We start from the raw sequence: 24,657 nt of genomic DNA on the forward strand, positions 1-24,657 counted from the left end.
TCTATATTTTATAACTTTATATTTGATTTTGTAATTATTTCTTGATAAGCTGTCAAAGCGTTTTCGATACTTGGAAAGCTATCGATAATAGTGCGTTGTGTGGTATTATATCGAACAATTTAGGATTGTGAGTGTTGAGAAAGTAAAAACTAATTTTAGCGCACGTTTAAAATGGCAGTTACTTAAAAAGAATAACAAAGTTCCATTGACCTTACTTGTATTTAAAATAAACATATCTTCATTTCCGGTTGAACCGGAAATCAAACACAAATCAGATTACTTCTTGGTTTTATTTCACAACGACTAAAATGCGGCTTAAACAGAATCGGTTAGCTTAGCTAATAAAATTCATGCGTTCGTTTAAAATTAAGAGCATCATAAGTGTTAAAAGAAAACTACGGGCTAATACAGGTTTACGAGTAAATGTAACGTGGTTATGAGAGTCGTACACCCCAAAACGGTTAAATGCTAGTTCTTGCTTATAATTTCGCTATTGCAGATCCTACGCTCTTCGGCCCTCCGGCTTCAGAAGCTGCAGCTTGGTGGAAATGGGTCTCAGCGATGATGACGACAATGGCGATGAGGACGATGATGATACGGTGGATGTGGATGCTCCTGTCGACGAGGAATACGGATAGATGGTGTTGCCACTGCTGCTGGAGAACACAGGAGTGGTACGACTGAACGGCGCTGGATGGGAATACTCGGAGACGGGTTGGGGCTCTGTGCCTCGGAATTCCTGTGGCAGCTCTCCTCTGTAGACTCCAAACTGAGGTGTGGTACGGACCAGCTGCTCCAAGGGGGTCAATCCGTATTGGGCATGTCGCTGGTGGACGCCGCCATTGTCCGGGGCATCCAATTTGGGCGGCAGCACCAGGCTACTGTCCACCACTGACTTGCCATCAAAGGTGTAGAGGGCTCCACTCGGCAGCCTGGTATGGGGAATCTTTCGGTTATCTGGCGGCAGGTAGTAAGTGTCTATCCGTTCCGCAGCAGCTGCCACTCGGTCATCCATGTCTAGTTCCAACTCATCCGCATATATCTCTTCTTCATCGGGCCCAAAGAGATCCTCCAGCAGATCGGGATCCGGTTTCTTTGTGGTGTTTCTTGGAATGTCTATTGTTGTGGTTACAGCATCTTTTTTGGTTGTCTCTTCCAGTGACTCCACATCATCCGCCACTGGCATAGGCTCCATTTCTAGCTCCTCTTCGTGTAGGTCCTCTCCAAAGAGTTCGTCCAGGGTGGGCTTTATTAACTCCGAAGCGGAGGGCAGGGCGTGCTCCAGGGCTGCCGACGGCAGTCTTAGAGCCGATGCCGTGGGACTAACCTCCTTCACGTTAACCCTCAACACTTTTGTAGCATTGGTACTGTCCAAGGGCGATGGTATAAACATGGGCTCAAAGCTCTGCGTTTCACTGCCTCCCTGCTGGGCTGCCAGGAACAGGGTATCTGTTTCCATCACCTCATCGATTTCTGTCCCAGGATCCTCTCGTCGATGGGCCACCTGATCGATGATCTCCTTGGGCAATTGGACACCAGTGCCATCGGTTCTAACGATGGGTTTGAATCCGCTCTCCACAATCACGGTGTCGGGCTTGAAACCCTGATTAACGGCAGGACGCATACTGGCGATTTCCTCCTGGGAGGGTTCCTTTACAGTAGGACGTTTCACCAGCGGAATGGGCGTAGTTGAGATGAGAATGGAGGACACAGAGGAGGTCTTGGGTTTCTGGTCCCCCTTTCCCTTTCCGCCTGGTTGATTAAAGAAGGCCGCATTTTGCAGAGACCCTTGTGGTTCTAGGTCCACATAAGGTACTGGAATCTTTGGTTTACCCTTAATCTTGAGTCGTTCTCCCTTGTTATTGAGCCCGCCTAGCTCAGTGGGCTGACCCAGGAGTAAAACAGATGCCGCCAGCGGTTGGAGTGGAAAAGGTTTCTCCTTTACGAAGGGCTTCAGCAATCCCGGTATCGGCTTCCTATAGTGACTTACAATCAGGGAGGGCTGTTGCTGCAGAAGAACGGGATGCTGCTGTGGATGCGGATGCAAATGCGGATGCTGCTGCGGAAGTATGGGCCTTGAGGCCGGAACCTTCTTGATCGGAGCAGGGAAAGGTCGACGGCCGGGCAGCTTAACCGGATGAAAGAGCGGAGCGTTTTGCGGCGGACGTAGAAACTCAGAGAGTCCAATGGTTTTCTGGGCGAGCGCTGGAAGATTAGCGGTTAGATTGTGGTGATGCAAATGGACATGCGGGTGGGGGGCATGCTGCGGTTGGTGGTGCAGGCGATGCAAGTGCGGGGGATGATGGATGAGATGGGGACCAGCCGCGAGTATGGGTAGCTTTTGGTTGGCAGAGGGTAAAGTGGCTGATGGGGATGGGTATGCGGATGCGGATGGAGATGCGTTCAGCGTGTGGGCATGGGTCTCGCCCAGCAGAATCTCGGGTCGCGAGCTGATCTCGGTCGGGGTCACGTTCGGTTTCTGGTGTGGATTCGGAATCGGGTTCTGGTTGGGATGGTTGGGGTTCAGATTCGGGTTCCTCAGTAGGCTCTCCTCGAGAGCCTCAGCAGCGCGGATGCCATCTGAAATCAGTTTGGTTATTTCCGAAGATTTCGTTATTTCAAAACTCAGTTTGGGCGGTGTTCCGTTCATATTGTGGTTCTTAATCAAATCGGTTTGGTGCTTCAATAAAAAATTATCGTTGGCGCTGACCTTGGTTTCGTGCCGTACGGACGCCTCTCCGGCGTAGTCCTCGTGCACTGGCGCCGGTTCCGCGGCGGTGGCTTTCGCCGGCAGCCGGATTTCGTGGCGTTCAGAGGCGGCTCCCTTGAGTCCGCCCGCGTCCGAGTCACAAGAGTCGTGCACGTGGATCTTCCATCCCAGGTAACGGTGTGTGAAGCAGTGGTAGTACACCGTGTCCGGCGTATTCCGGTCCGGCTTCCAGGTAATCACTCCCGGCTCGCCGGCGTCGCACTTGAGGGTCAGGGTGCGCTGGTAGGCGCCGAAGGACTGGTAATCGTCCGCCGGGGGACCTTCCACATCTGGTGTCCAATTGCAGAGACGGCCAACGCCGGTTGGGGTGACTTGGCCGGACCGGGAGCGATGTACTCCGGCGTAGATGCGCACGGCCTATAGCAGAGAAATCGGTATTGCCGTTAGGGATTTATTTACCAAATTGATTTCACCTTTTTCTCCTCCTCGCGTTTGTGCTCGTATCCTCCCACAGGATCGTCACTGATGTAGAACGGATGGTACTTGGCCGGAATATCCGGATTGTTTCCGCCCTCAACCACAAATGTATAGGTCTTGCCGCGCACCACATGGATCTCGGGGATCAGAAGTCCGTTGATGTACCAGGAAATTCCCCATCCGACGTGACCTAAAGTATACAACATACTTACTTGGTATCTTTTGAACAATAAAAGCAAGAACCCCACCTGTGATTGCTGGATAGCCGTGTTTTCCTCCCGTGGGGCCCATCTGGGCATAGAACACTCCATCCTCTGGTTCGTGACACTGAATGGCAGGGATGTCCCAGGCGCCATTGCTGTTAACTGGCTTCGGAGTAGGCACTGGCCGCCTTTGGGTAATGATTGCTGTCTCTTGGCGCCTCTGCGGTGGCTGACGATGCAGTGCCTCAGCCCGATTCTCGTAGAACTCCTCATCGGGTTCCACGTTGGGTCGGCCTGCTGGCGGATAACCAGCTCCGCCAGTAGAACTCTGGGCCGCGGGAGCAGAGTCCTCCTGTTCCGATGAGTTGCTGTTGCCACGAGCACCCTCTGGCAAGGGACAATTCCACTTGGGCTGGCGACCGAACTCGATCTGGTGCAGATGCTTGTTGTAGAATGTATGGAAGGAGACTTCCTGGAAATCGTTAAGTGGTCCAATTGCCCACACCACTGATTCCGCTCCCGTAATCGAGATGGGCAGATCCAGGCGATCGGTGGCAGCTAGGGATCTTTGGTAGGTCACAATTGAATAGCCATTCACCATGGCAGCATTTAGTAGTCTTATGGAGTTGGTCTTCTCAGAGATCTTGGTGTCGGGACAAGCGCCACGCCCACCTGAGCACTGAGCCTTGCCCTCCAGGAAGTAGTCCGTTGCAAATCCGTTTCCGGTCTGTGGATCCACCCAGGCCACCACTGCATCCGCACCAATCATCTGGCTGATGTTCTTGTTCGGCGAAATTCCAAAGGACATGTAGTTGTTCGGTTCTGCGGGGATATAAATGTGATGAGAGGTTTTCATACATATGCGTTGATCACTGAAAGCAATGCTTATATTCGACTTTGAAATCATTCAGTAAATTATAAATGGGTATATCTTATGAATGAAGTCAAGTTAAATCCATTTGCCAATCCTACTTGGAGTGCAGTTAAATTCTACGGTGAGTGCTAGGAGCCCCACAATCAACGAAAGTTGATCGCCCCAATTCTGGCTTGGTCAACCGGTCGGCAGACATTTTCCCGGTGAAAATTCCTGGCGGCATTCTTAGCGGTTGCAAATTGCCCAGATTGGAGTAAGACCAGTGGCGATTCGATATGGACAAAGTATGCCCACGGTGATCGTGATTGCAGATGCAACCAACAAATTGCTATCCATTTGGCCACCCCATCCCAGCCAGCAGTCGAGTTGCGCAATAAAACCAGTCGTCATAATTCGCAACTTGTTATTCTGCCAACCGATGTTGCTGCCATGGATGCTGCTGATCGGTCAATTTGGATGCTAACTGGATTTTATTGTTGCCATCTCGTCCCCCTTCTCCGCTAACTGTACTCGATAAAATGTCAAAGCATCATAAATCATCGCCAGCAGATGCAGCATGCAGCTTGCCAAAGGCTTGTCACCAAATGGGATAGGTCAGGTAAAGGGCTAAGCTCAGCAGAGAGTCTTAAATTCCGAAAGGTGTCTTTTTCATGGCATTCCTAACTCATTGGGAACTGTGATTGCATAAGAAGATAGCAATGAATTTAAATTTATTTCGACAAAGCAAATAAAAATAACTCTTATTTTGTATATATTGACGTTTAGCTTCAATTAACACAAAGCTAATATCTGCGCAGCTTATGGAAGGGGAAACTTCCGCAAATTAGGAGCAGTTAGCACCCAGAACTTACCCAATTTGGCCACCAACTGGACCACGATGCTCTCGCCGGCCACCGCCCAGCGAACCTCGAATGCCAGATCGTCGTAGAGCACCTCGCAGTTGAGCTTCGACTGGAAGAGATTGGTTTAAGGGAAGGTTCGATTGGATCGGAAGCGGAAACGGATATGGATATGGAGTTGGAATCGGATGGGGAATGTGCGGTGCGGGTATGTGTGTGCGTGTAGGTGTGAATGTGGACTGAGGTTTCTTTTTTTTTGGAGGGGGAGGAGAAAGCTTTGCCAAAGTCAAAATTTTGAGAATACCCGAAATGTTTGCATTTTTGTTTTGCTGTATTCGAAATATTTTTGCTTTCGAATGGTTTAATTATACAAAATGAAAAATGTTTTTGATTTCGCTTGGGGGTGTTAGTATATTGATCAGAAGGATATGTGTGTGTTTTTGTGGGGGATTTCTGTGTCTGTGTGTATGTGGTGTGCGTTTTGTGTTGTTTTGTGTGTTGTGGGTTTCGAGGAGGAGGAACAATGAGGATTCAGTCCCACACATATTTCATTTTGTATAAGACGCTCCCGGAGCTCAAGCAAAAGCTGATCAAGACAACAAAACACAAATAACAAGCAGGTGAGTATTACATAGACACATATATTATAGAATGTGTTGCACATATGTATGTATATAAGTTATATATAGATATATATTTTGGATCTCTCCTCCTCCGCCGTCCGTCTAGCTTACAGTCTAGGAATTTCCGGTCACGACTCGTGATGCCGGATCCGATTCGAATCGATTGATAAATATTTTGCATATACACAACAATAAATACGCTTGCATAAATAGAGTTACACACAATTACACCCAACTACCGCGATCAGCTATCTGCGATCAGCGATCAGTAGTAGTAATCAGCGCTGCAGCTCGCTTAAGATCTGGCTGGCGTTCTTCTTTACCTGAGGACTGATTCCGAGCATCTTTAAGGAGGGCGGCACATTCAGGCCCTCCGGTAGGCGAACGTGTCCGAAATCTACGGTGAAGGCCTCGCACCAAACGCCAAAGTGACCAATGTCGAAGATGGTCAGGTCCTCGGGCAGGGTCAGCACGATTGTCTTGCGCTCGTAGCGGCGCAGCGGGTTCTCCTTGCCATTCTCGTCCGGAATCCTCAGGCCGTCGGAAGTGGGCCGCTGGCCACGACCCACCCAGAATTTGGCATCTGCAAATCATATTTGGGGGGAACTTTTATATCAGCTGATTGTCAAATAACAAAAATCTCCATAAAACCATTCTAATAAGTACACTCAGTTCAGGTTTGTTAAAGTTAATTTGTTTACCCTCACTTATGACGAAAGCACTTTATTGATCCAGTATATTCGGTTTCTATTAAAATCTGTGTGAATTCCCCTAATTGAAAGGATTGCTTAATTAAATAATGAAATGCATTTCATTGTTATAACCATAATTCTCGGTATTCTATTAGCTCCGGAAATGATTCTGTGAATAATACGAACCTTAATATAAAGATACATTTCATTCCTAGTTTATCTAATTGATCGTTTTCAAAACCAAACTTTTGGAGCGTCACTTCTGAAGATGAATAAAAATTCAAATATAGACAAGAAGAAGCCAGAGCTTTAGGAAGTTTTTGAATGACATGCTAAGTTCCTTAAGTATTGAAAATCTGAATGTTGGAGTTGTACCCACCTGGCGCTTCTCCGTCGTAGCTAAAGTTTGGCACCAGCAGCGTTTGGGCGTCCACTATGACAATGTTGTCGGAGGAGACGCCATGGACGCCCCTCAGAGCGCTGATCTTCTGTGGCCTCGGGAAGTCCAAGTTGGGCGGAATAGAAACGTCGCCGAAATTCACCGCAAACTCATCGCACCACACTGAGAACCATTTGATGTCGCGCAGTGTTTTCCCCTCGGGCAGCGACAGGGTGACGTCCTTGTTCCTGTAGCGGCGGGTCAGGGAGGCGGTTCCGCCCCTTTCGTCCCTCAGCCGGGCGGCACCTTCATTACTTGGCCGCGCTGTATTCCCCACATAGAAGTAGGCAGCTGGCGCCTCGCCGTCGTAATTGAATTTCTTGATAAAGATGGTGCGGGAATCGACGGCGTACACATCGCCGGAGACACCGTGGTGCAGGCGGGTCAGGGCACCGATCTTGGTGCCATAATAGGGGTAGGCGGCATCTCCAAAGCTGGCTAGGCCTGCAAACAAAAAAACAATCAAAAGAATCGGTAAGGTAAGCGGGCAAAACAAAAGACTTAGGCAACAAACTTGGCGCTAGCTGAGTCAGTGGGCAATGAATACACAGGCGAGATCTTCGCAGCCACTTAGCGACCACTTAATTAGTCGTACACTGGCGGAAATAAATTGGACCAAGCTTGGTTAAAATTGCTTTTTTTTTTAATTAATTAATAATGATTTGTTACTCGATGTTCAATGAATAATTTGTCGATTGTTAACTGGACTTGTTTATTGTTACGATATTATATTGCCTATTAACTTTTATATTATCAGTGTTTTTAATTTCCATGCCGACGGGTTCCAGGCAAACAGATAAACCAAAACAAGCAATTCAAACAGAAATCTACGAAAGCGGTGTGTCATAGCCAAAACTCGATCGCAGTCTTTGTTCTTGGAGCACAGGAAGTTTCGGATTTACGGATTTACGGCAAATAAATTTTGAATACAATCCGAAAATTCGTGAGGCGTGTAACACCAAAACAAAAATGGAAAAATGAAAAAAAAAAACAGGTCTTAATGGGAACTAATTCTCATTAGAAGATGAATGGTTCTAAGCCGACTTTAATGGGCCAACTTTGTTTGCTTTGTGGGCTGGCGAATTTCGCTTTGAAAAATCCCACTTCACCTTCACAAACTTGGCTTCAACTCTTGCTGCTGTTGGTTGGTGTTGTTGTTCAAATTCAATTTATCTGTGTTTTATTACAATCTTTTTGTTGCTATTGTTTGTGCTTTGTTTTTTGCATGGGCCATAAACACGTTTCTGTTTTTTTAAACTGCCATCAAATGGTTTGTCGGGGCGACATGGTCGCCATGGCCTGCAGTTATTTTTTATTTTTGACACAACCCGATTGGTTTTTTTTTATTTGTTTTTACCCGCTGGCCGGTTCACTTTTCCGTGGCCATGGCTTCGGCTGCTCCAAATTTTGCGCAGACGCGGACGAGTCTTTCTCGTTTGCCAGATTCTGAATCTGGCCAGTTTGTCGGCCACGAATCCGATCCGATCTGCCCAGCCGATTTCCGCCCGGCTGGCCCAGAATCCATCAATGATTTAAAGCTCACGGGGCAGTTGCGAGCTCGTATGCAAAATGCCAAAGGTGTAATTAAAAGCAATCGTAGTCTTATTAATGATGATCGGGCCGAAGTCAGACGGAGCCATTAGGCAGGCTCACAACGAGCACTCAACTATTGGCCAAGCTAACCCATCGAACTGGTTGGGGGCAATTGGCAATCATCTGAAGCCACTCGAATTGCAAAATCAACGCATCAAAAGCATGGAATCGCTAACGAAAAGACATTATTTACTTGAGGATGTTTTTAGCGAAATATTTCAAAATGTTCGATTTTTCAATTAAATAAACATATCATTCGATTAATTAATCTAATTGTGATCTGGTACGTATTGATTTCATACATAAATTGGAATTTTATAGTTTAAGTATGCAAAATCTGAGTTAAATGAATATTTTAATAAATTGATTTAATAAAGTCTTATTTTTTTCGCATGGACTAGCCAACCTAGAGACCTACTTTCCCAGTGGCTTTTCCACTCACTAGGAGGTCTTCAAAATGGTATCAAGGAAACATGTTAGCAATTTATGCAAATCTCCGGTGGAAATGCTAATGCAGTCCGCCAGTGGGACAATTGTGGAGTTGGTCAGCGGTTCAACGGTCAGCGCGATCATAAAAGCTGATGAATATTCAACTGGCTGGCACCGCACTCACAAAAGATGATATATACATCGGATTCGTATTCGGCATGTCATTGAGCTGTGTGGCTCCTATAAACAGGCCACTAATCTAGTTTTTGAATATCAGCATCTGTATCTACAGCTGTATCTGTATCTGCAGCTGTGTCTGCATCGCTATCCGTTCAATTTGCATCACAATGGCACTTATAAATCATTGCCCGGGGTACTTACAGCTTAATGCGGCCAATAGGCCAAATAGCAGCAGCCAAGGTTTATCCTTCATTGCCAACATGGCTAACGGTTGCAAAAGTGTGCCTGCGTGTGTCTGGGGTTTCTTTTTTATGGCAGCGTGTGGGTGTTTGGGCACAGGCCCCCGATTTAATTCGGATTTTTCCCGGCAGGATGTGCTTATCCTGGCACTAGCAATTACACACACACACACTCGGGCTTAACTATGGGTTAGAGAAACAGAGAGAGAAAGAGATCTACACTCGCGAATAAAATTCGAGTTGGTACCGATCCAGGGATCTAGCTTGGGGTTCCACTTAGCCAGGTATCTCGCGACCGAACGCAACGAACTCCAAAACCGCACTGATCGCCAGCGATCTTGGCTGTCAGCAAAGAGTTGAAAAACTTTCGGACCCGCCGCTGCCGCATCTGCTTCCGCTCCCCTCCCGCTCTCTCAGCCGACGCCGGCAGCACCGTTTGGGTCTGGTTTTGCAGCCAATGTTGCTGCTGCTGTTGCTCTTAGCCTGAATGTTGCTGTCGTACACTTGCAGTTGATGTTGCTGCTGTTGCTTTAAGTCTGAACAATGCTGCTGCCTTAACTTTAGGTGTTTTTATTGTTTTATTGAAATGTTGCATCTGCAACTGTCAACACAACGATATGTGATTGTGGCTGCTTACCAGCAAGTGTGTTGCTAATGGAACTGCTCATGTTGCTGTTGTTGCTTTAACTGTTATCGTTGCAGCTGATGTTGCTGTTGTTACCGTTGATGTTGCTAACTATATACATTGTTGCAGGATAAGCACATCATGTTGCTGTCTGTACTGTTAGTGTTGCCTTTGCTACCAATGTTGCTGTTGGGCCTACGCTATCTTAGCCATTTGTTGTGATCACTTGGCTCTCCAGTGACCCACTGCTGCTGTTGCCTTAATGTTGTTATTGCTGCCCGTCAGCAATAATTATTGCGATGGCTGCTGTCGCACAGTACCCTCAAAAAAATGAAAAAAAAAACGTAGACAAACTTCAAACGTCTTTCTGCCGCGACGCCTTTTCGGCCAAGTTAAATACACTTTTTTGCACACCTTCTGTCATTTTTCATGTCTTCTCTTGTGTTTTTTCTATTTTTCGATACCCACTTCGTTGTTTGTTGCTGCTGAATTTAAATGTTATTCTGCGTGTTGAACTTGTTTCGCTGCTAATGCAATTTATTGTTGTCAAATTATGGCCGAGTGTGCTTCGCAAATCTCGAATGCTCGATACCCACTTTTGTTGGGCATTACGTGCAGTTTTCATTCATTGGATGCTTAATTTGTGTATTCCCTTTTAAAACTATTTCCGCGATGGTTGTTATTCACGTTTACAGAAATCGAATTACATAGGATTTCCTTAGGAAACTGTTGTTTAAATAGTTTTTGGGGCCTGTAAGTGTCAAATTATAACATACCATTTCATTTTCCATTTAATAAACTTCCTTAACATATTTTTTCCGATTTTACTTTCGGTTTCGTTCACCATTCACAATTTCACATGGTAACTAAACATTTACTTTTCGTTTCCTTATAGCCATGTGCTGTGCTTGCAGATTACTTTATTGACATTATCTCACCTTTTCGATTGAATAATAGCAAAAAGTAATTTACTTTTTTGATGTACTCCCTTTGCACTTTCGATTGCTCCCGCGATTACCGGATTACCGGATTAGATAATCAGACATGGCTGCTAATCCATCATGATGGATTTAGTCCACGGTTCGGAGGTGAAAGAAAGCAGATTGGCAATTCGTGATCCGTTGCCAAGTTCACATCTGTTGGGCCAGCTCGTGGTGGCCGGAGGCCCTCGAAGATACCAAAAAACGAGTGAGAAATCACAAAAGGTCAGACGGTAAGTGTGCGGTTGCCAGCGCTTGTTAACCGTTTGCTTCCCGCTTACATAATTCAATTAGGGCCTCGGCTATAATGGAGATAATTTCTGGGAGCCCAATAAAAGCGATAACAAAGCGACGACATTGGCCGCAGTCAAGGCGAAATCTAAATCTAAGTTTGGGCATCCTTTTGTTCTTGGCCAAGGCCCTGAATCTTTTGTGGCTTTGTGACTGCATTCGAGCTTTGTTCGCCATATATCGCGCGGCTTATAATCCCTCTTTTGTGGTAACAACAAAAGGCAACGGCGAATCAATAACCTCTGGCCGCAGATGATGTTTTTTAATATCCCAAAGCGGCGTTATGATTTTTGCAAATTCAAATTAGGTTTCAACAGATTTGCCTAAGTGGTGCCAAAAGCCGTTTTTCATATTTATTTTTGCAACCTAGTGTTTGGAATCACAGCTGGCGACGTGATCGACGATTTTGCATGGGGAGCGTGTAATTATAAGGGAAATGCTGGAAACACTGAAATGAGGCAAAAACGCACATTTCGTATAAATTACCGACAGTCATCATGTTTCAGGTCGCTTTTAATGCTTCTTTCACTTTGAAGACAGGCAGACGAACAAAAACTCATATGGCTGTTGTAAAGCGCTTTCATAATCAACTGGCTGCGAAGGTGGAGCCACCGGGGAACCTCTTTTTCCAGCTGACTTTCCCACTCCCCCAAAACCCTTCTCTTTATCGAAAAACATGTTGAGGTTTAGCCGGGCGTACACTTGGGAAAATTCCTTACTAGTATGAGGTGTGCAAATCTTGCACGCAATTCCATTATTAATAATTTTGGGAAGAAGTATATGAAGCTTATTTGTGAATTAGATTTTTCTGTGTATAAAGTATATGTTATTTTTTGCATAGTGCAGGCCCACCTCAATGTGCGTAATTTGGATTGCCATCAAATTAGTTTTTAATTTCTCAACTGACATTGGGAATAGAGTTAAGCCACCACACTAAAGCACGAAGCAACATTATTAACTTGGCTACCACTTTTGGGTGCCCAGCTGCTCTTCTTCTTCTGGCCACTTTCGCATTTGCATGGCATGGCCAACGCGGCTGGCGACCATTAGATTTATGGCTTTAAGTCGACGTTGTCTCGCTCTTTCGGCCAGCTGATTGATCCGAAAATTATGCACGAGCACGATAAAGCCAGCAGATCCCAAACAAATCCGTCCATCCATGATGATGAAGTCCAAACGTGTCGCGTAATTAGCCTTTGTTATGCGAATTTCATAGGGTGGCTCTGGTTGCTGATTTATAGCCGCCGGTTGTTGGAGGTGGAGTATCATCTAGTGGATCGCTGATTCAAGTAAATTGAACAGTTCATCATGCTGCCGGGGCGGAGAAAGTTGCCCACTTCTGGGATCCGCATCTAGTGCAATATCTATGCGTCTACGATCGTTTCCCTTTCCTGACAGCTCGCCTCGCATCAGCATTTCCTCTTACTTGCATCATGCATTGTTAATATATCGCCGAGTATCAAGGTGCATGCTTTCCATATCGCTGACCAGCAACTCGGGCTAAGGTCATGCTCAAAACGCTGAGTTCGACATGGGGGGCCTGTCCCAAATAAATAAAACGAAATCATATAAGTATAGCTAATCTATGGAGCACTGAAGCTAGCATCCTATTTGGGAAAATAATCGCAAACAGAAGATTGGTCTGGAAAGATCGTAAGTGGAATTACCCTAAGAATTTAAAATATTTCAACGTATACTTTATATTTGAAAAAAATTTTTGTAGTGTTTAATTTGGACAACTAGAACTTTACTCAATGATTTTTTAGATGCTAAATCATACGGGTTCTTCTCCAAAACCATTTTGGCTTTGAGCAGCTTATGATAATCAGCAGACACACTGCTGACCACTTAATTACAGGGTATGCAAATTGGAAAGGCAGCTGAGCTTAATTTATGGCCCGCTGACAAGGCACATTCTAATCATCTGTAGAGGCGAAAATAACATTCACCTTCTATGGCCAAAAAGCAAAAACAAACAAACAACAAAAAATCAGTCGAATTAAAGCAATGTGAATAAAGCAAAGTTGAATTTGTTATCAGTTTGTTGTTTGTTTGCCCAGCCAGGCCAATCGCGTGCCTCCGATGTGAATTAATTTAATTAGTCTCGCACACACACGGCCAGGCCAAGAAGAACCAACAGATGACCTTGGATCGCTGGTGGGTGATGGCTGATGGGCTAATGGATGGGCGAGATGGCCTAAGGTTGATGGAGTGGGATCTACTTGGCCGCTCATTGTTTATGACTCGATTGTTCAGCTGCGAGCGAGCGAACGAACAGACACCTTGCCCCTTTGGGGCACCAACCACCCCCTTTTCCGCCAGCCGCTTCTGCTTCTTCGTCTTCTTCTTTAAGTCAAGGCCACACAGCAGCAAATCTGCACGATGGCTTCTAATTTGAATTTTACAACATGCACTTACTGGCGATGCCTCCTCGCAATGCGAATAATGCTGTTTGTATTTGCCTGCCTTATTTATGGCCGCAGCTAGTGTAATTAATCTTCTGTGGAGCCGCAATAGATGCGAGATGCGAAATGCGAATGCAGCATCTGAAATGTACGAGTACTAAGTCACAGGCACATGGCATAAATTTCCTGCCTGCTTATTTATCATCTGGCCATTTTCATTTGGCGACTCTTTATGGCATTTTCAGTGGAAGTTAGTCGCCGGATTTAGTTAGTTGGCAGCCTAGTCAGTGGGTGTGTGTTGAGTGTTGGACGGCTGAGTCGAGGTGCAGTCAAAAAGTGGCACTTACGGCCTTTGTTTGTGCCAAGACAGCATTGAAGATCTGCAAATATTTGAGTATTTGCACACAAGTGCGGCAGACAAGACCGAAATTAAGTTGTCAAGGAAATATATAACAAATATTAAATGGGCGGATAGTTCGAGCGAACTAACATGGAAGCTGTTTGCACTGCCCACGTATTGGCAAATATTATTTTCAGTGTGGGATATGCCAACTGTGGGCAGGCTACTGAATTTGAATTTAACCTGTGAATAGTGTAAGCCAATAACTCATTTCTATGTAATTAACTTATATGAATAGTAGATATTTTCATTGCATGGATAATTAATTGTCTTGTATCTTCAGGGATAATTAAAGTTGCCCTTCTTAATTGAGCACATAAACATAATTAAGTTGCCAGTTTCCAAAAGTTTGTTAACTAGCTTAACTAATGAATAATCCAATACTCTCAGCTTTGTTAGCCACTGTTGAAGCATCTGCAATTAGCCGCGGAGCAACAATAGTTTTGCATACATTTCTTGCGCGCCGTGAAAAGCCGGTGAGGCAATCGCAGTTACAAAAGTCTGGCGGGGAAACAAACGAATAACGGCCCACGCACAGACGGCAATTAACTGGCACACAGGCACACAAAAGACCACTGAGAAAAAAAATGTAGTATGCATCATCAATGTTTTTTCTTGATGGTACACTCTAGGTATAAAATAATTTCTACCTTTCTACTAGAAATAAATATAAAATTATAAAATTTGTTCTTTTCAGTGCAGTTACATGTACACTGAAATGTACAAAAGCATATTGTGCATTTGACTGGAGGATGCCTAATGATCACATGCATGAACATAAAGACAAAGAAGTCATGTGGAAGACCCAGACCGCCGACCGATGATCGCAACCGGCACACGTGTGTAAATAGAGGAAGATGGGTTTTCCATGGGACAAGGGAGAAAGAATCATTCAATGTATGTATACTTGATGGGTAGCAGAATTAGTTTGGAGATTGCGCCACACACAACAATAGCGCAAAACTAAAGTGGACAAACTAAAGTAATTCTTATTTATCAAAGTCAATGGCTAGACTGACACACATAACGACTGATAAGAAAACTGGCAAGAGAATTATGAATGCTATGGACGAAAGTAAATTGTTCCGAGGCGACGTTTAAATGCCCTTGCACGTATAAAATGTTATAAATGAATTGCTTTATTTCGCCCGATGATTTTGTTAACAAAGCACCTAAATAGTTTTTAATAATAACATTCATAAATACATACGACTTGCATATGTAAGCGACAAAATTCGTAAACTTGTGTTTCGTCGTAGATATACCCGTACTATAAAGAAGGGTATAGCAACAGTAGCGGCAACACGCGCTGAAAGTTAACAGCGGCGCTCGCTGTTATCTAACAGAAGTAGAGAAGTGTAACGGTTAAACGCCGCGTGGGAGCAGCCGCTAGTCAGATATTTTCATTTTCGAGCGTTTTCGAAAATTTCTCTACCGATCAGTTTTAAAAGACACGCCAAACAGTGCGAAACGTTCTCGAACGCTACGGAAGAGCAAATTAAGTACAGAACCAATACAAAAGTTCGGGAGTTCGCGTTGTTTGAGTTGAAAACAAAAGTAAAATTTAATTCATTTCAAAATAAACAAACAGAAATCGACACAAAATGCACAGCAAACTGTTGGACGAGGTGGGTATTCATATTTAATCAATCGATCGAAATTTTCCTTTTACGTATAACTACATATTTTGGAAGCCAACGTATTATTTATTGGAAGCACTCTTAGTTAGTCATCTTCATCCTGGGATGACTTGTTCCCAAAGAGTCATCGTGTTATTTACAACCATCTGCATCATAAACATTTCGTTGGCTCGGAAAATTCAATGTCGGAAAAGCATTCTTTTGTTGCTCTGCAGAATAATGAAAAGACAAGGAAATTTTTCCTGATTGAGGAAATGTTTTCAGATTCTGGAAATTTCAAGCAATCACAGAACAACAACTCTTAATACCAGACTAGTTTCCAAACAACGCGTGGGGCTCATAATAATGACACGGTGGTTAATTATGGTTAGAATAGTTTGTTGACAAACTGGTTTGCACTTGGTCAACTTCTTGATTAAATTGAATATTTGATTCAGCATAAAATTGATTCATTTTTTATATTGCAAAACAATTCGGATTTGCTCACTGTAGTCTACGCCCAAGTTCTAGTTCACCAAGCCATTACTCAACATGTGGATTACATATTAATGCAAAGCTCCCCGTGCAAACAAGCTTCACTTCAAGCACTTGCCATTATCAAATACAACGCGATTACAAAATCAGCTGGCTAAGCATGTTATATGACAAACGGTGAGCATACGTGATGAATGCAACTGCTGATTGCTGACCCTCTGGTGTAATTTTCCATGCACACGCCTTTGTAATGGAACCACAGACATACATATATGTAGGGTACATTGTGCATAGAGCACCATCCGGAAAATAGGCCCACTTTCCTGCCCCTTTTTCCGATGATTTATCTTCGCGGTTCTGTTAGCGTCAGATCGACAGCTGACCCGATCTCTTTCGTCTTTTCGATCACTTCAGGTGATTTTGTCGGCTGCCTTTGAGTCACGGCGACTATTTTTACTCTCGTTTTTCATTTTTAAAATTCTCGCTCGAGCAATTTAGATTTATTTAATTTAACCACACTCATGCCACTGGGAACCGGGAGAAAGAATGGGAGAGCACCCACAACAAAAGTGATTTATTTACCAAGCCGAAATTCTATTGCTCTTCCTGAAAAGTCAGGCATAAATCTAAGAGATATTAATTGTTCAACAAAGCAATCATTTATCTTTGTTTAGATGCCACTATGAGTATCGTTCTCGATCGCCAGTCCAGTATACCCCTTCTCAAATATACATTAGGAGCAGAGAATGTGTGAATTTTCAATTTTACGTTGACTGATTTCAATGAATGAGCACGGATTTCGGTTCGTGGGTTTATGTCAGGCAGAATTAACATTTTGACGTGCACCGGAATTTGTTAATTAGCGAACGTTAGAAAGGTGAACAAAGTGAACTAGTGCACTGCACGAAAAAATCAGTCTTTAAGAAAATAAATTTTATACTTCTATTTGTTTTCATAATTTTAAACCGTAGTTTTCTATATGGGCCCATTTATGTTGCTGATTTTTTGCGATGTTGTTTGCTGCGATTATGGTATAATACCCCTAAGTTCGAAATAGTAAGCGCGTGCCCATTATGCAGTCGGTCAATCGGTCAGTTGGTGCGATAATGCCTCCAGCCCCCTTAGAGTCCGGTTAGAGATTGCCGAACCCGCCAGACCAGACGGCGCAGCCGATAAGCCATATAGCTAAAAAAGATTATTCCTTGAATTGACTGAGACCTTCACCCGCTTTCGTATTTTCAGCTGAATGAAAACGGCTACATTGTCATCGAGGACTTCCTCACTGCCGAGGAAGTGGACTCCCTGTACCAGGCGGGAAGAGCTCTGTGCCTGGATGCTCCGCAGAACAACAGAAAGATCTTCAGCACCATAAAGCAGGAGGATGCACAGGGAAAGGAGCTGTACTTCATGGAATCGGGAGACAAAGTGCGTTACTTCTTCGAGAAGGGCGCGGTGGGAGATGAGGGCCAGCTGCTGGTGGATCCCATGATCGCCCTGAACAAAGTGGGGCATGCCCTGCACGTGGAGCATCCTGCCTTCAATGCCATCACGTTTAGCAACCGGGTTCGGGAGATCTGCTGGCAGTTGAACTACAATAAGCCGGCCGTCTGCCAAAGTATGTACATCTACAAGAATCCCGGAGTGGGTGGCGAGGTGACGCCGCATCAGGACTCGTGGTTCCTGCACACGGATCCCAACTCGGCGGTGGGCTTTTGGCTGGCCCTCGAGGACTGCACCCTGCAGAACGGCTGCCTGCAGTTCATCAAGGGCTCACACAAGAGTGGAGTCCACAGGCGCTACCTCCGCAATCCCGACAAGGATGCCAGCGAACTGATGGTCTACGATCGGGCAGCTCCCATTTATCCGCAGTCCAGCTTCACGCCAATGCAAGTCAGCAAGGGTAAGTTGATAAAAGATAATTTATCATGAATTTAAAGTAGTTGAAGCACTTTCTAAGTACTGCAGAGTACTAGAGCTTCGGTAGACCCATTTAAAAATTATCTTTATGGTGTTTTAGGTGCAAAGTAAATATTTTGTTAGCTGCTTTTGTCAGACCAAGTGTAATTTAGTTTATTCTTGGCCTGGTTCCCTAAAGAGTTATATTCGTGGTTTTTCCATTAATACTATAAAATCATTATAATATATGTTTTACTTAATTTTTCCAGGCACCTGCATTATAATCCACGGAAATGTGGTGCACAAGAGTGAGCCGAATCGCTCGCAAAAGAGTCGCCACGCCTACACTTTCCACGTCATCGAGACTGAGAACAACGTCAAGTATTCGGAGGACAATTGGCTGCAGGCGCCGAAGGATAAGCCATTCCCCGTCCTCTTCGAACGCAAGGCCTAAGGGTCTGGTGGAGATCGTTATTCGGTATTTTCGCATATAAGACTCTAGTGACTCTTTAAGTTTCGTTGTACACGCCAAGATGTATGATGTAATTGTAAATGTAAAGAATAAACTTCCTACTGTATTAAAATCTGAATTTAAATTGGTCACAAGCAGTAGTCAAGCAGTGCTGAAAATGTGGCTTTAAAGCAGTACTTTGGGCTCGAGCCAGTGAGCAAGCAGTTGATGGGAACAGATAGCAAGGGGCGAACGACCGACCTTATAACAAATCTACGAATCGAATTTAAACGATAACGGAGAATAGAAGGAGACCACGGTCAAATTGGTACAGTGAAAACACAATAAAGTGGAGAGAAAGTCCCCTGGATTATTGTTGCAAATATTACATATTAAAGCTAAGCCTTTTAGTGCTGGAAATGTTTTTGTATGTAAAATAAGAATTAGTTTTCCAAAGTAGTGTCCTATCACTGATTGCTGTTGTTGATTAAAACAAGTGAACCCTCCGCTACTGTGACGTAAACGAGTTTTCCACCATCCGAAATTCTCGTTTACAATTTGATAAAAATTTCTGTGTCCGCCACCTCGCGGGTCGCGCGTTGGCGTTACGATCGTGAGAGATAAGTCTATTAGTAGTAGGGCACTGGAACTCGACTCGGACACTAGCTAACACAACTCAGTATGCTGCCAGCTGTCAGCCGCAACAGATCGTATATAGAAGTGAAATGGCCACCAGCAAGTGGGAATCCGATGAGGAGATACAGTACTTTCGCGAGTATCTGCGCATCCCAAGTGTTCATCCCGATCCGGACTATGGTTAGAATCTGCATGATAGTATATTTTACAGAAATTGAGTGGCAATTTTAAAGATATTTAAACTTACCTCTGCAGCACCATGCGTCGAATTTCTCAGGCGACAGGCAAATCTGATGGATTTGCCAATGAAGGTGTATTACCCAGCAAATGAAAAGAATCCCGTGGTGGTTTTGACATGGAAGGGACTCAATCCCGAGTTGCCCAGCATTCTGTTGAACTCCCATATGGACGTGGTTCCCGTATTCCCAGAAAACTGGACTCACCCACCATTTGGAGCAGACATCGATGAGGAGGGTCGCATTTTTGCCAGGGGAACACAAGATATGAAGTCCGTGGGAATGCAGCATCTCGCTGCAGTTAGAGCGCTAAAAAGAAGTGGAGCGAAATTTAAACGCACTATCCACATCTCTTTTGTGGCGGGTTAGTTACTTATACGATCTATTACATCATAACACATATAAAATTCTTTTTACTTAGATGAGGAAATGGGCGGTCGCTATGGCATGAGACCTTTTGTGCCCACTGATGATTTCCGTGCTCTTAATGTGGGATTTGCAATGGACGAGGGCTTGGCTTCCCCCGATGATCACCTTCCTCTTTTCTATGCAGAGCGAGCAGTTTGGCGTAAGTTAGACCTTAAATTTAGCAATATATCCTATATACTTACCACTTCAAACAGGTGTATATTTTAACATCAGTGGGACTGCTGGTCATGGATCGCTTTTGCTGCCCAATACTGCTGGTGAAAAGCTGAACTATATAGTCGGAAAGATGATGGAGTTTCGTAGGACTCAGGTCCAAAGATTGCAGAATAATCCAGAGTTGGTCATTGGCGATGTAACGACCATTAATTTGACCAAACTTGGTGGCGGAGTTCAGAGCAATGTGGTGCCTCCCTTGCTGATGGTCTGCTTCGATTGTCGTTTGGCTTTAGATGTGGATTTTGAGGAGTTTGAGGCTAATGTAGGTGCTGTACTCATCCTAAATGTTCACTAAACTAACCTACAGGCATATTTATAGCTCCACAAATGGTGTGCCGACGTGGGTGGTGGCATCGAGATCACTTACGAACAGAAGCAACCTAAAGTCCCGCCCACCGCCATCGATGATAGTAATCCCTTCTGGCTCGCTTTCAAGAAAGCTACCGATGAGATGTAAGCTCTTAACTTATAAGACCTCTGTTTATAACAATATATTTTTAATCTTTTAGGCACATTTCCATCAAACCGCAAATATTTACGGGTGGAACTGACAGCAGATACATTCGTGCCGTTGGCATTCCAGCTTTGGGCTTCTCACCCATGAATAATACACCTGTACTGCTCCACGATCACGATGAGTTCATTCAGGCGGACATCTATCTGCGCGGTGTGCAGATATTTCAGAAGATAATTAGCAACGTTGCGAATGTCTAGTTAATGCCTTTTATATGCTGTATTTTTGTTTGTTTTATATGATAACAGTTATAAGATAAATAAACTCCTTGAAATAATGGATTTGGCAAAGCATTCGTTTATGATGGATTTGCTTCAGATTGCATTTGCACACGAAGATAAAACTAATAAAAGATAAATATGAACTTATAGACTAGATCTAACTTTAGATTCAGTTATGTCTGAGCTTTAGATAGGAACACAATGGCTGCTAAGAACTGGGGGACCGACAAGGAGATAGACTATTTCCGCGAATACCTGCGCATCCCAAGTGTGCATCCCAATCCTGATTATGGTGGGTATCTAATAAATTCTATCCATGATTAGTAAAGAGAATGCCCATTATTTCACTAGAACCGTGCGTGGAGTTCCTAAAGCGTCAGGCTGAGAATTTGGATCTACCCGTTGAGGTCTACTATCCTCTCGATAAACAAAATCCCGTGGTCGTTCTGAGCTGGGAGGGAACTGAAAAGGAATGGCCGAGTATCTTGCTAAACTCTCACATGGATGTAGTTCCCGTATTCCCTGAAAAATGGACCCATCCACCGTTTGGGGCAGAAGTCGATGAAGAGGGTCGCATTTTTGCCAGAGGATCTCAGGACATGAAGTGTGTGGGAATGCAGTACTTGGCAGCTATCAGAGCATTAAAAGCCAAAGGATTGCGATTCAAGCGAACCATTCACATATCATTCGTTCCAGGTAAATAATCATTTAATTATCCAAATTTTTTAAACTTAACAAATTTTTCATTAGATGAAGAGGTAGGTGGGCGAAAGGGAATGATGCCTTTTGTTAGTTCGGAGGAGTTTAAGTCGCTTAATATTGGATTTTCCCTGGACGAGGGAATCTCCTCTCCGACTGCAGAGTTTCCCGTTTTCTATGCCGAGCGAACATTAAAAGGTAAGTAAATTTAAAAACCCGTACTGGTTAAGACTAATTTGTGGCTATTTTCAGGTGTTATTTTTAAGATTAGTGGATCCGCCGGGCATGGATTGCTTCTAATGCCGAATACAGCGGGCGAAAAGCTTAGTTATATAACTAGCAAGATGATGGAGTTCCGTGCAAGTCAGTTAAAACGCCTGAAGGATAATCCAGAGTTGCAGATTGGCGATGTGACGACCATTAACCTGACCATCGTGGATGGCGGAGTCCAAAGCAATGTGGTGCCACCCTTGCTGACCGCCGTTTTTGATGTTCGATTGTCCTTGGATCTTAAAGTCTCCGACTTCAACTCATTTGTGGGTACCCGAATAAATAAGCCATTAAATTACTAATAGTATACTCACATTCTAGTTGGTGAACTTGTGTGAAGAGGCTGGTGGCGACATCGAGTTTGAGTTCACTTCAAAACGAAGAAATGATCACACTGCTCCCACTGTCACGGATGAATCGAATCCCTTTTGGATGGCCTTTAAACGTGCCACGGATGAGCTGTAAGCTTAAAATGATATTCGAAATAACTTTATCTTAATTAATTATTTTCCAGAAGTTTGAAGAACAAGCTGCAGGTATTTCCCGGTGGCACTGATAGTCGCTACATTCGCGAAGTAGGCATTCCAGCCTTGGGATTTTCTCCTATTAATAACACTCCGGTTCTTTTGCATGATCACGATGAGTTTCTTCGTGTAGAAACTTACTTAAGAGGTATAGAGATATACAAGAAAATTATTGAAAACTTGGCAAGCGTTGAAAGCTAATTTCTTCTGAATTAAGCCTTTTGAAAAAAGTGTAAATGTTTTCTTATACTCACGAATAAATAATTTGAATCAATAGTATTCTTTTTTTTGTACGTCGCTTAAATTTATTGACAGTTATTTAAAATAAACATACATGCCCATATTTTACTCGAGTATCAAAATTTTTACATACACGAATATGTATTTATGTAATGTAAATGTCAAGTGTAATATTTGGTGCGAGTCACGACTATGTTAAGCACGGTGCAGAACTGTGCTAAGTTAAAACAAGGACAAGACCCATTTATTTAGTACTTGTTATTAGTACTTGTTCTCTTCAATGTCGGCGGTTGAAATTGAAAATGATTATCGTTAGTTTAACATTAAAATTAAATAGATATATAAGTTTGAATATTGATCAAAAGTCTGTAAGAAGCGAATTCACAAGTCTTTAGTAAAGACACATACAAACTTCTTACCAACTTTTGTATTTTTACCAAAATACGAATTATGGTATTATGAAATACCATAAACTGTTAGTTAATGCTTAGTTAATTAAATTCCGAAATTCTGGTCAATGTTTTCAAGCATAAGCGTTTAATGCTTAATTTATAATAAACATAGTTAATTGGATTGTTCTAAGTTTTCTAAGATAAGTTAATACGCTCATTATAACAACAAGATTTCAGCTTTAAGCCACAAATTTTCTCTGCCTTAGCCAAAGTCGATCACTTAAAATACACATGCTGTACTCCACCTCCGGTCAGGATAGGTCCCCCTACCCCCTTAGGATAGGTCCCCCCACCCCCTCAGGATACCCACATCGCAGATGTCCCCAGCCATAATTTTGTAGTTGGCCAACTTTTTGCGACTTTTATGCTGCGGGTCTTTTGTTGGCCGCTGCTCGGGCCGCCTTGGGCTGCTGGCTCTTACGTGTAATGTTCTCTCATGTTGCAAAACGATTTGTTGGAGCCAAGATTTATGAACTTGTTCCCACTGACAGTCGACAGTGGTTAAGGTAACACACACGGCAATATGTGCGCGTGTGTGTGTGTGTGTGCGTGAACATGCCGCCTAATTAGAAGATTTTAATTATCTGTTTTCAATCAGCTTCCATTGAGATAATGATAATGCTGCCGCAGCCTTGTTCTTGTTCGGATTTCGCATCTTTCTCGGCCCCCAGTTTTACTTCGCTGTGCATTTTTTGCTGCTTCTTTTCGGCACTACTTTGTGTCCGTTTAAGCCAAAATGCTGTTGACATTTCGCTGGCAGCGTCGGCCTGGCCAGAATCCGAATCAGAATCGGAAATTTGGCAAGGTGTTGTTGGTATCGCGGCCACGCGCATGCTGCCAATAAGCGCTGTCAAAGTGTCCTAAATCGATTAGAATTGATTTTGAAGGGACCGCTGACAGGCCAAAACGGACCCGCGAGCAATCATCCTCGATACAATGGCGCGGATTACAGTTGTCTGTCGTGTCCTATGGACTTGCCACTCCCAATCCAACCCGCTCCACGACCAGCTCCCATCGGCAGTCCCTGGCATCCTGCCCTTCCTCCGGCCGGATTGCGTGTTTAAGGCCAAACGGAGAGGCGATGTTGCTGTCATTGACGATTTATGTCAACTGCCGCCGCGGCACAATATTCAAATTCTTTGCATTCACTCATCACTTGTCGCCGGCGAGCCGCCTGTCCTCGCCGCTCATGAGACGCTTGTCAGGGGTGTCCCCTGAAGGGGTACTTTTTGGGGGGCTCAAAGCCCTTCTATGTATTAATTGAATGGTCTTAGAAAAGGTCCCTATGGTAATTTATTCTCATTAGGTTTTTATAACTGGAAATATAGTTTAAGAGACAGTATAGACCTATTTTTATGAAAGTAATCATAGATTTTTAAATCAGCATCCCCTTCTGAAATCAACTGCTCACTACGCCTTTGGAAAAAGACGAATGCTTTGAACTTTTAAATCACTGGTCTGCAAAATAATGAAACACGAAATACCTGACGAGGGTTGCTTGAGAGAAAAGACATAAATTGCATGATAAAAATATTCTAATTAAAACTATTGCGCCTATTAAGATTTTTGCTTATTTGTAAATACCAGAAAACAAGTTTTTATAAAATATGACATACTTTACAATTCATTTTTAAGGTGCCATTAGCATTAATGGCAGATAGAATAGATATTTTCCTAGAACTTTTCAAGCCACCCACTGGACAGCTCTTTCCCCAGGCACACCGAACGAAGCTCATCTCCACCTAGTTAACTCGCAAATT

The 24,657-nt window shown here is 43.9% G+C and overlaps 4 protein-coding genes across 5 annotated transcripts; 3 read left to right on the top strand and 1 right to left on the bottom strand.

Moving 5' to 3' along the window:
• Positions 1–271: 271 nt before the first annotated feature.
• LOC6728630 (protein Skeletor, isoforms B/C) lies at positions 272–9,659 on the bottom strand. 2 transcript variants are annotated; one of them, XM_002103935.4, is made up of 8 exons: positions 9,261–9,659; positions 6,798–7,301; positions 6,050–6,309; positions 5,116–5,215; positions 3,436–4,212; positions 3,184–3,377; positions 2,711–3,127; positions 2,400–2,580 (listed from the first exon to the last, which is right to left on the bottom strand). In XM_002103935.4, the coding sequence occupies exons 1-8, from the start codon at positions 9,319–9,321 to the stop codon at positions 2,539–2,541; spliced, it is 2,355 nt and encodes a 784-aa protein (XP_002103971.1). In that variant the 5' UTR covers positions 9,322–9,659; the 3' UTR covers positions 2,400–2,538. The 2 variants fall into 2 exon arrangements, with proteins under 2 accessions (XP_016035265.1, XP_002103971.1); XM_016175110.2 differs by having other exon boundaries at positions 272–3,127.
• A 5,752-nt stretch (positions 9,660–15,411) lies between these two features.
• On the top strand, positions 15,412–18,593 carry LOC27209195 (phytanoyl-CoA dioxygenase domain-containing protein 1). The gene is made up of 3 exons (XM_039295637.2): positions 15,412–15,627; positions 17,356–18,013; positions 18,279–18,593. Exons 1-3 carry the CDS (start codon positions 15,604–15,606, stop codon positions 18,461–18,463), a joined length of 867 nt encoding a protein of 288 aa, XP_039151571.1. The 5' UTR covers positions 15,412–15,603; the 3' UTR covers positions 18,464–18,593.
• A 522-nt stretch (positions 18,594–19,115) lies between these two features.
• Positions 19,116–20,772, top strand: LOC6728631 (aminoacylase-1). The gene is made up of 6 exons (XM_016177031.2): positions 19,116–19,276; positions 19,352–19,696; positions 19,754–19,900; positions 19,956–20,239; positions 20,297–20,430; positions 20,487–20,772. Exons 1-6 carry the CDS (start codon positions 19,186–19,188, stop codon positions 20,689–20,691), a joined length of 1,206 nt encoding a protein of 401 aa, XP_016035267.1. The 5' UTR covers positions 19,116–19,185; the 3' UTR covers positions 20,692–20,772.
• Positions 20,773–20,838: 66 nt separating this feature from the next.
• Positions 20,839–22,419, top strand: LOC6728632 (aminoacylase-1). The gene is made up of 6 exons (XM_002103937.3): positions 20,839–21,004; positions 21,064–21,408; positions 21,463–21,609; positions 21,664–21,947; positions 22,003–22,142; positions 22,196–22,419. Exons 1-6 carry the CDS (start codon positions 20,914–20,916, stop codon positions 22,404–22,406), a joined length of 1,218 nt encoding a protein of 405 aa, XP_002103973.1. The 5' UTR covers positions 20,839–20,913; the 3' UTR covers positions 22,407–22,419.
• Positions 22,420–24,657: the final 2,238 nt, after the last annotated feature.

The sequence above is a fragment of the Drosophila simulans genome, chromosome 3R (genome assembly GCF_016746395.2).
Source record: "Drosophila simulans strain w501 chromosome 3R, Prin_Dsim_3.1, whole genome shotgun sequence".
NCBI classification, from domain to species: Eukaryota; Metazoa; Arthropoda; class Insecta; order Diptera; family Drosophilidae; genus Drosophila; species Drosophila simulans.

What these genes read in the sequence shown, in the direction of transcription:
- LOC6728630 (XM_016175110.2), bottom strand. Translation starts at nt 9,321, where the DNA reads ATGTTGGCAATGAAGGATAAACCTTGGCTGCTGCTATTTGGCCTATTG. An exon ending in TGCTCGGAATCAGTCCTCAG is followed by an intron (nt 5,216 to 6,049) that starts GTAAAGAAGAAC and finishes AATCTCTTCCAG; the next exon opens with TCGAAGCTCAACTGCGAGGT. An exon ending in CCAGTTGGTGGCCAAATTGG is followed by an intron (nt 4,213 to 5,115) that starts GTAAGTTCTGGG and finishes ATATCCCCGCAG; the next exon opens with AACCGAACAACTACATGTCC.
- LOC27209195 (XM_039295637.2), top strand. Translation starts at nt 15,604, where the DNA reads ATGCACAGCAAACTGTTGGACGAG. An exon ending in ACAGCAAACTGTTGGACGAG is followed by an intron (nt 15,628 to 17,355) that starts GTGGGTATTCAT and finishes TCGTATTTTCAG; the next exon opens with CTGAATGAAAACGGCTACAT. An exon ending in GCCAATGCAAGTCAGCAAGG is followed by an intron (nt 18,014 to 18,278) that starts GTAAGTTGATAA and finishes TAATTTTTCCAG; the next exon opens with GCACCTGCATTATAATCCAC.
- LOC6728631 (XM_016177031.2), top strand. Translation starts at nt 19,186, where the DNA reads ATGGCCACCAGCAAGTGGGAATCCGATGAGGAGATACAGTACTTTCGC. An exon ending in TTGAGGAGTTTGAGGCTAAT is followed by an intron (nt 20,240 to 20,296) that starts GTAGGTGCTGTA and finishes GCATATTTATAG; the next exon opens with CTCCACAAATGGTGTGCCGA. An exon ending in AAGAAAGCTACCGATGAGAT is followed by an intron (nt 20,431 to 20,486) that starts GTAAGCTCTTAA and finishes TTAATCTTTTAG; the next exon opens with GCACATTTCCATCAAACCGC.
- LOC6728632 (XM_002103937.3), top strand. Translation starts at nt 20,914, where the DNA reads ATGGCTGCTAAGAACTGGGGGACCGACAAGGAGATAGACTATTTCCGC. An exon ending in GCATCCCAATCCTGATTATG is followed by an intron (nt 21,005 to 21,063) that starts GTGGGTATCTAA and finishes TTATTTCACTAG; the next exon opens with AACCGTGCGTGGAGTTCCTA. An exon ending in AAACGTGCCACGGATGAGCT is followed by an intron (nt 22,143 to 22,195) that starts GTAAGCTTAAAA and finishes ATTATTTTCCAG; the next exon opens with AAGTTTGAAGAACAAGCTGC.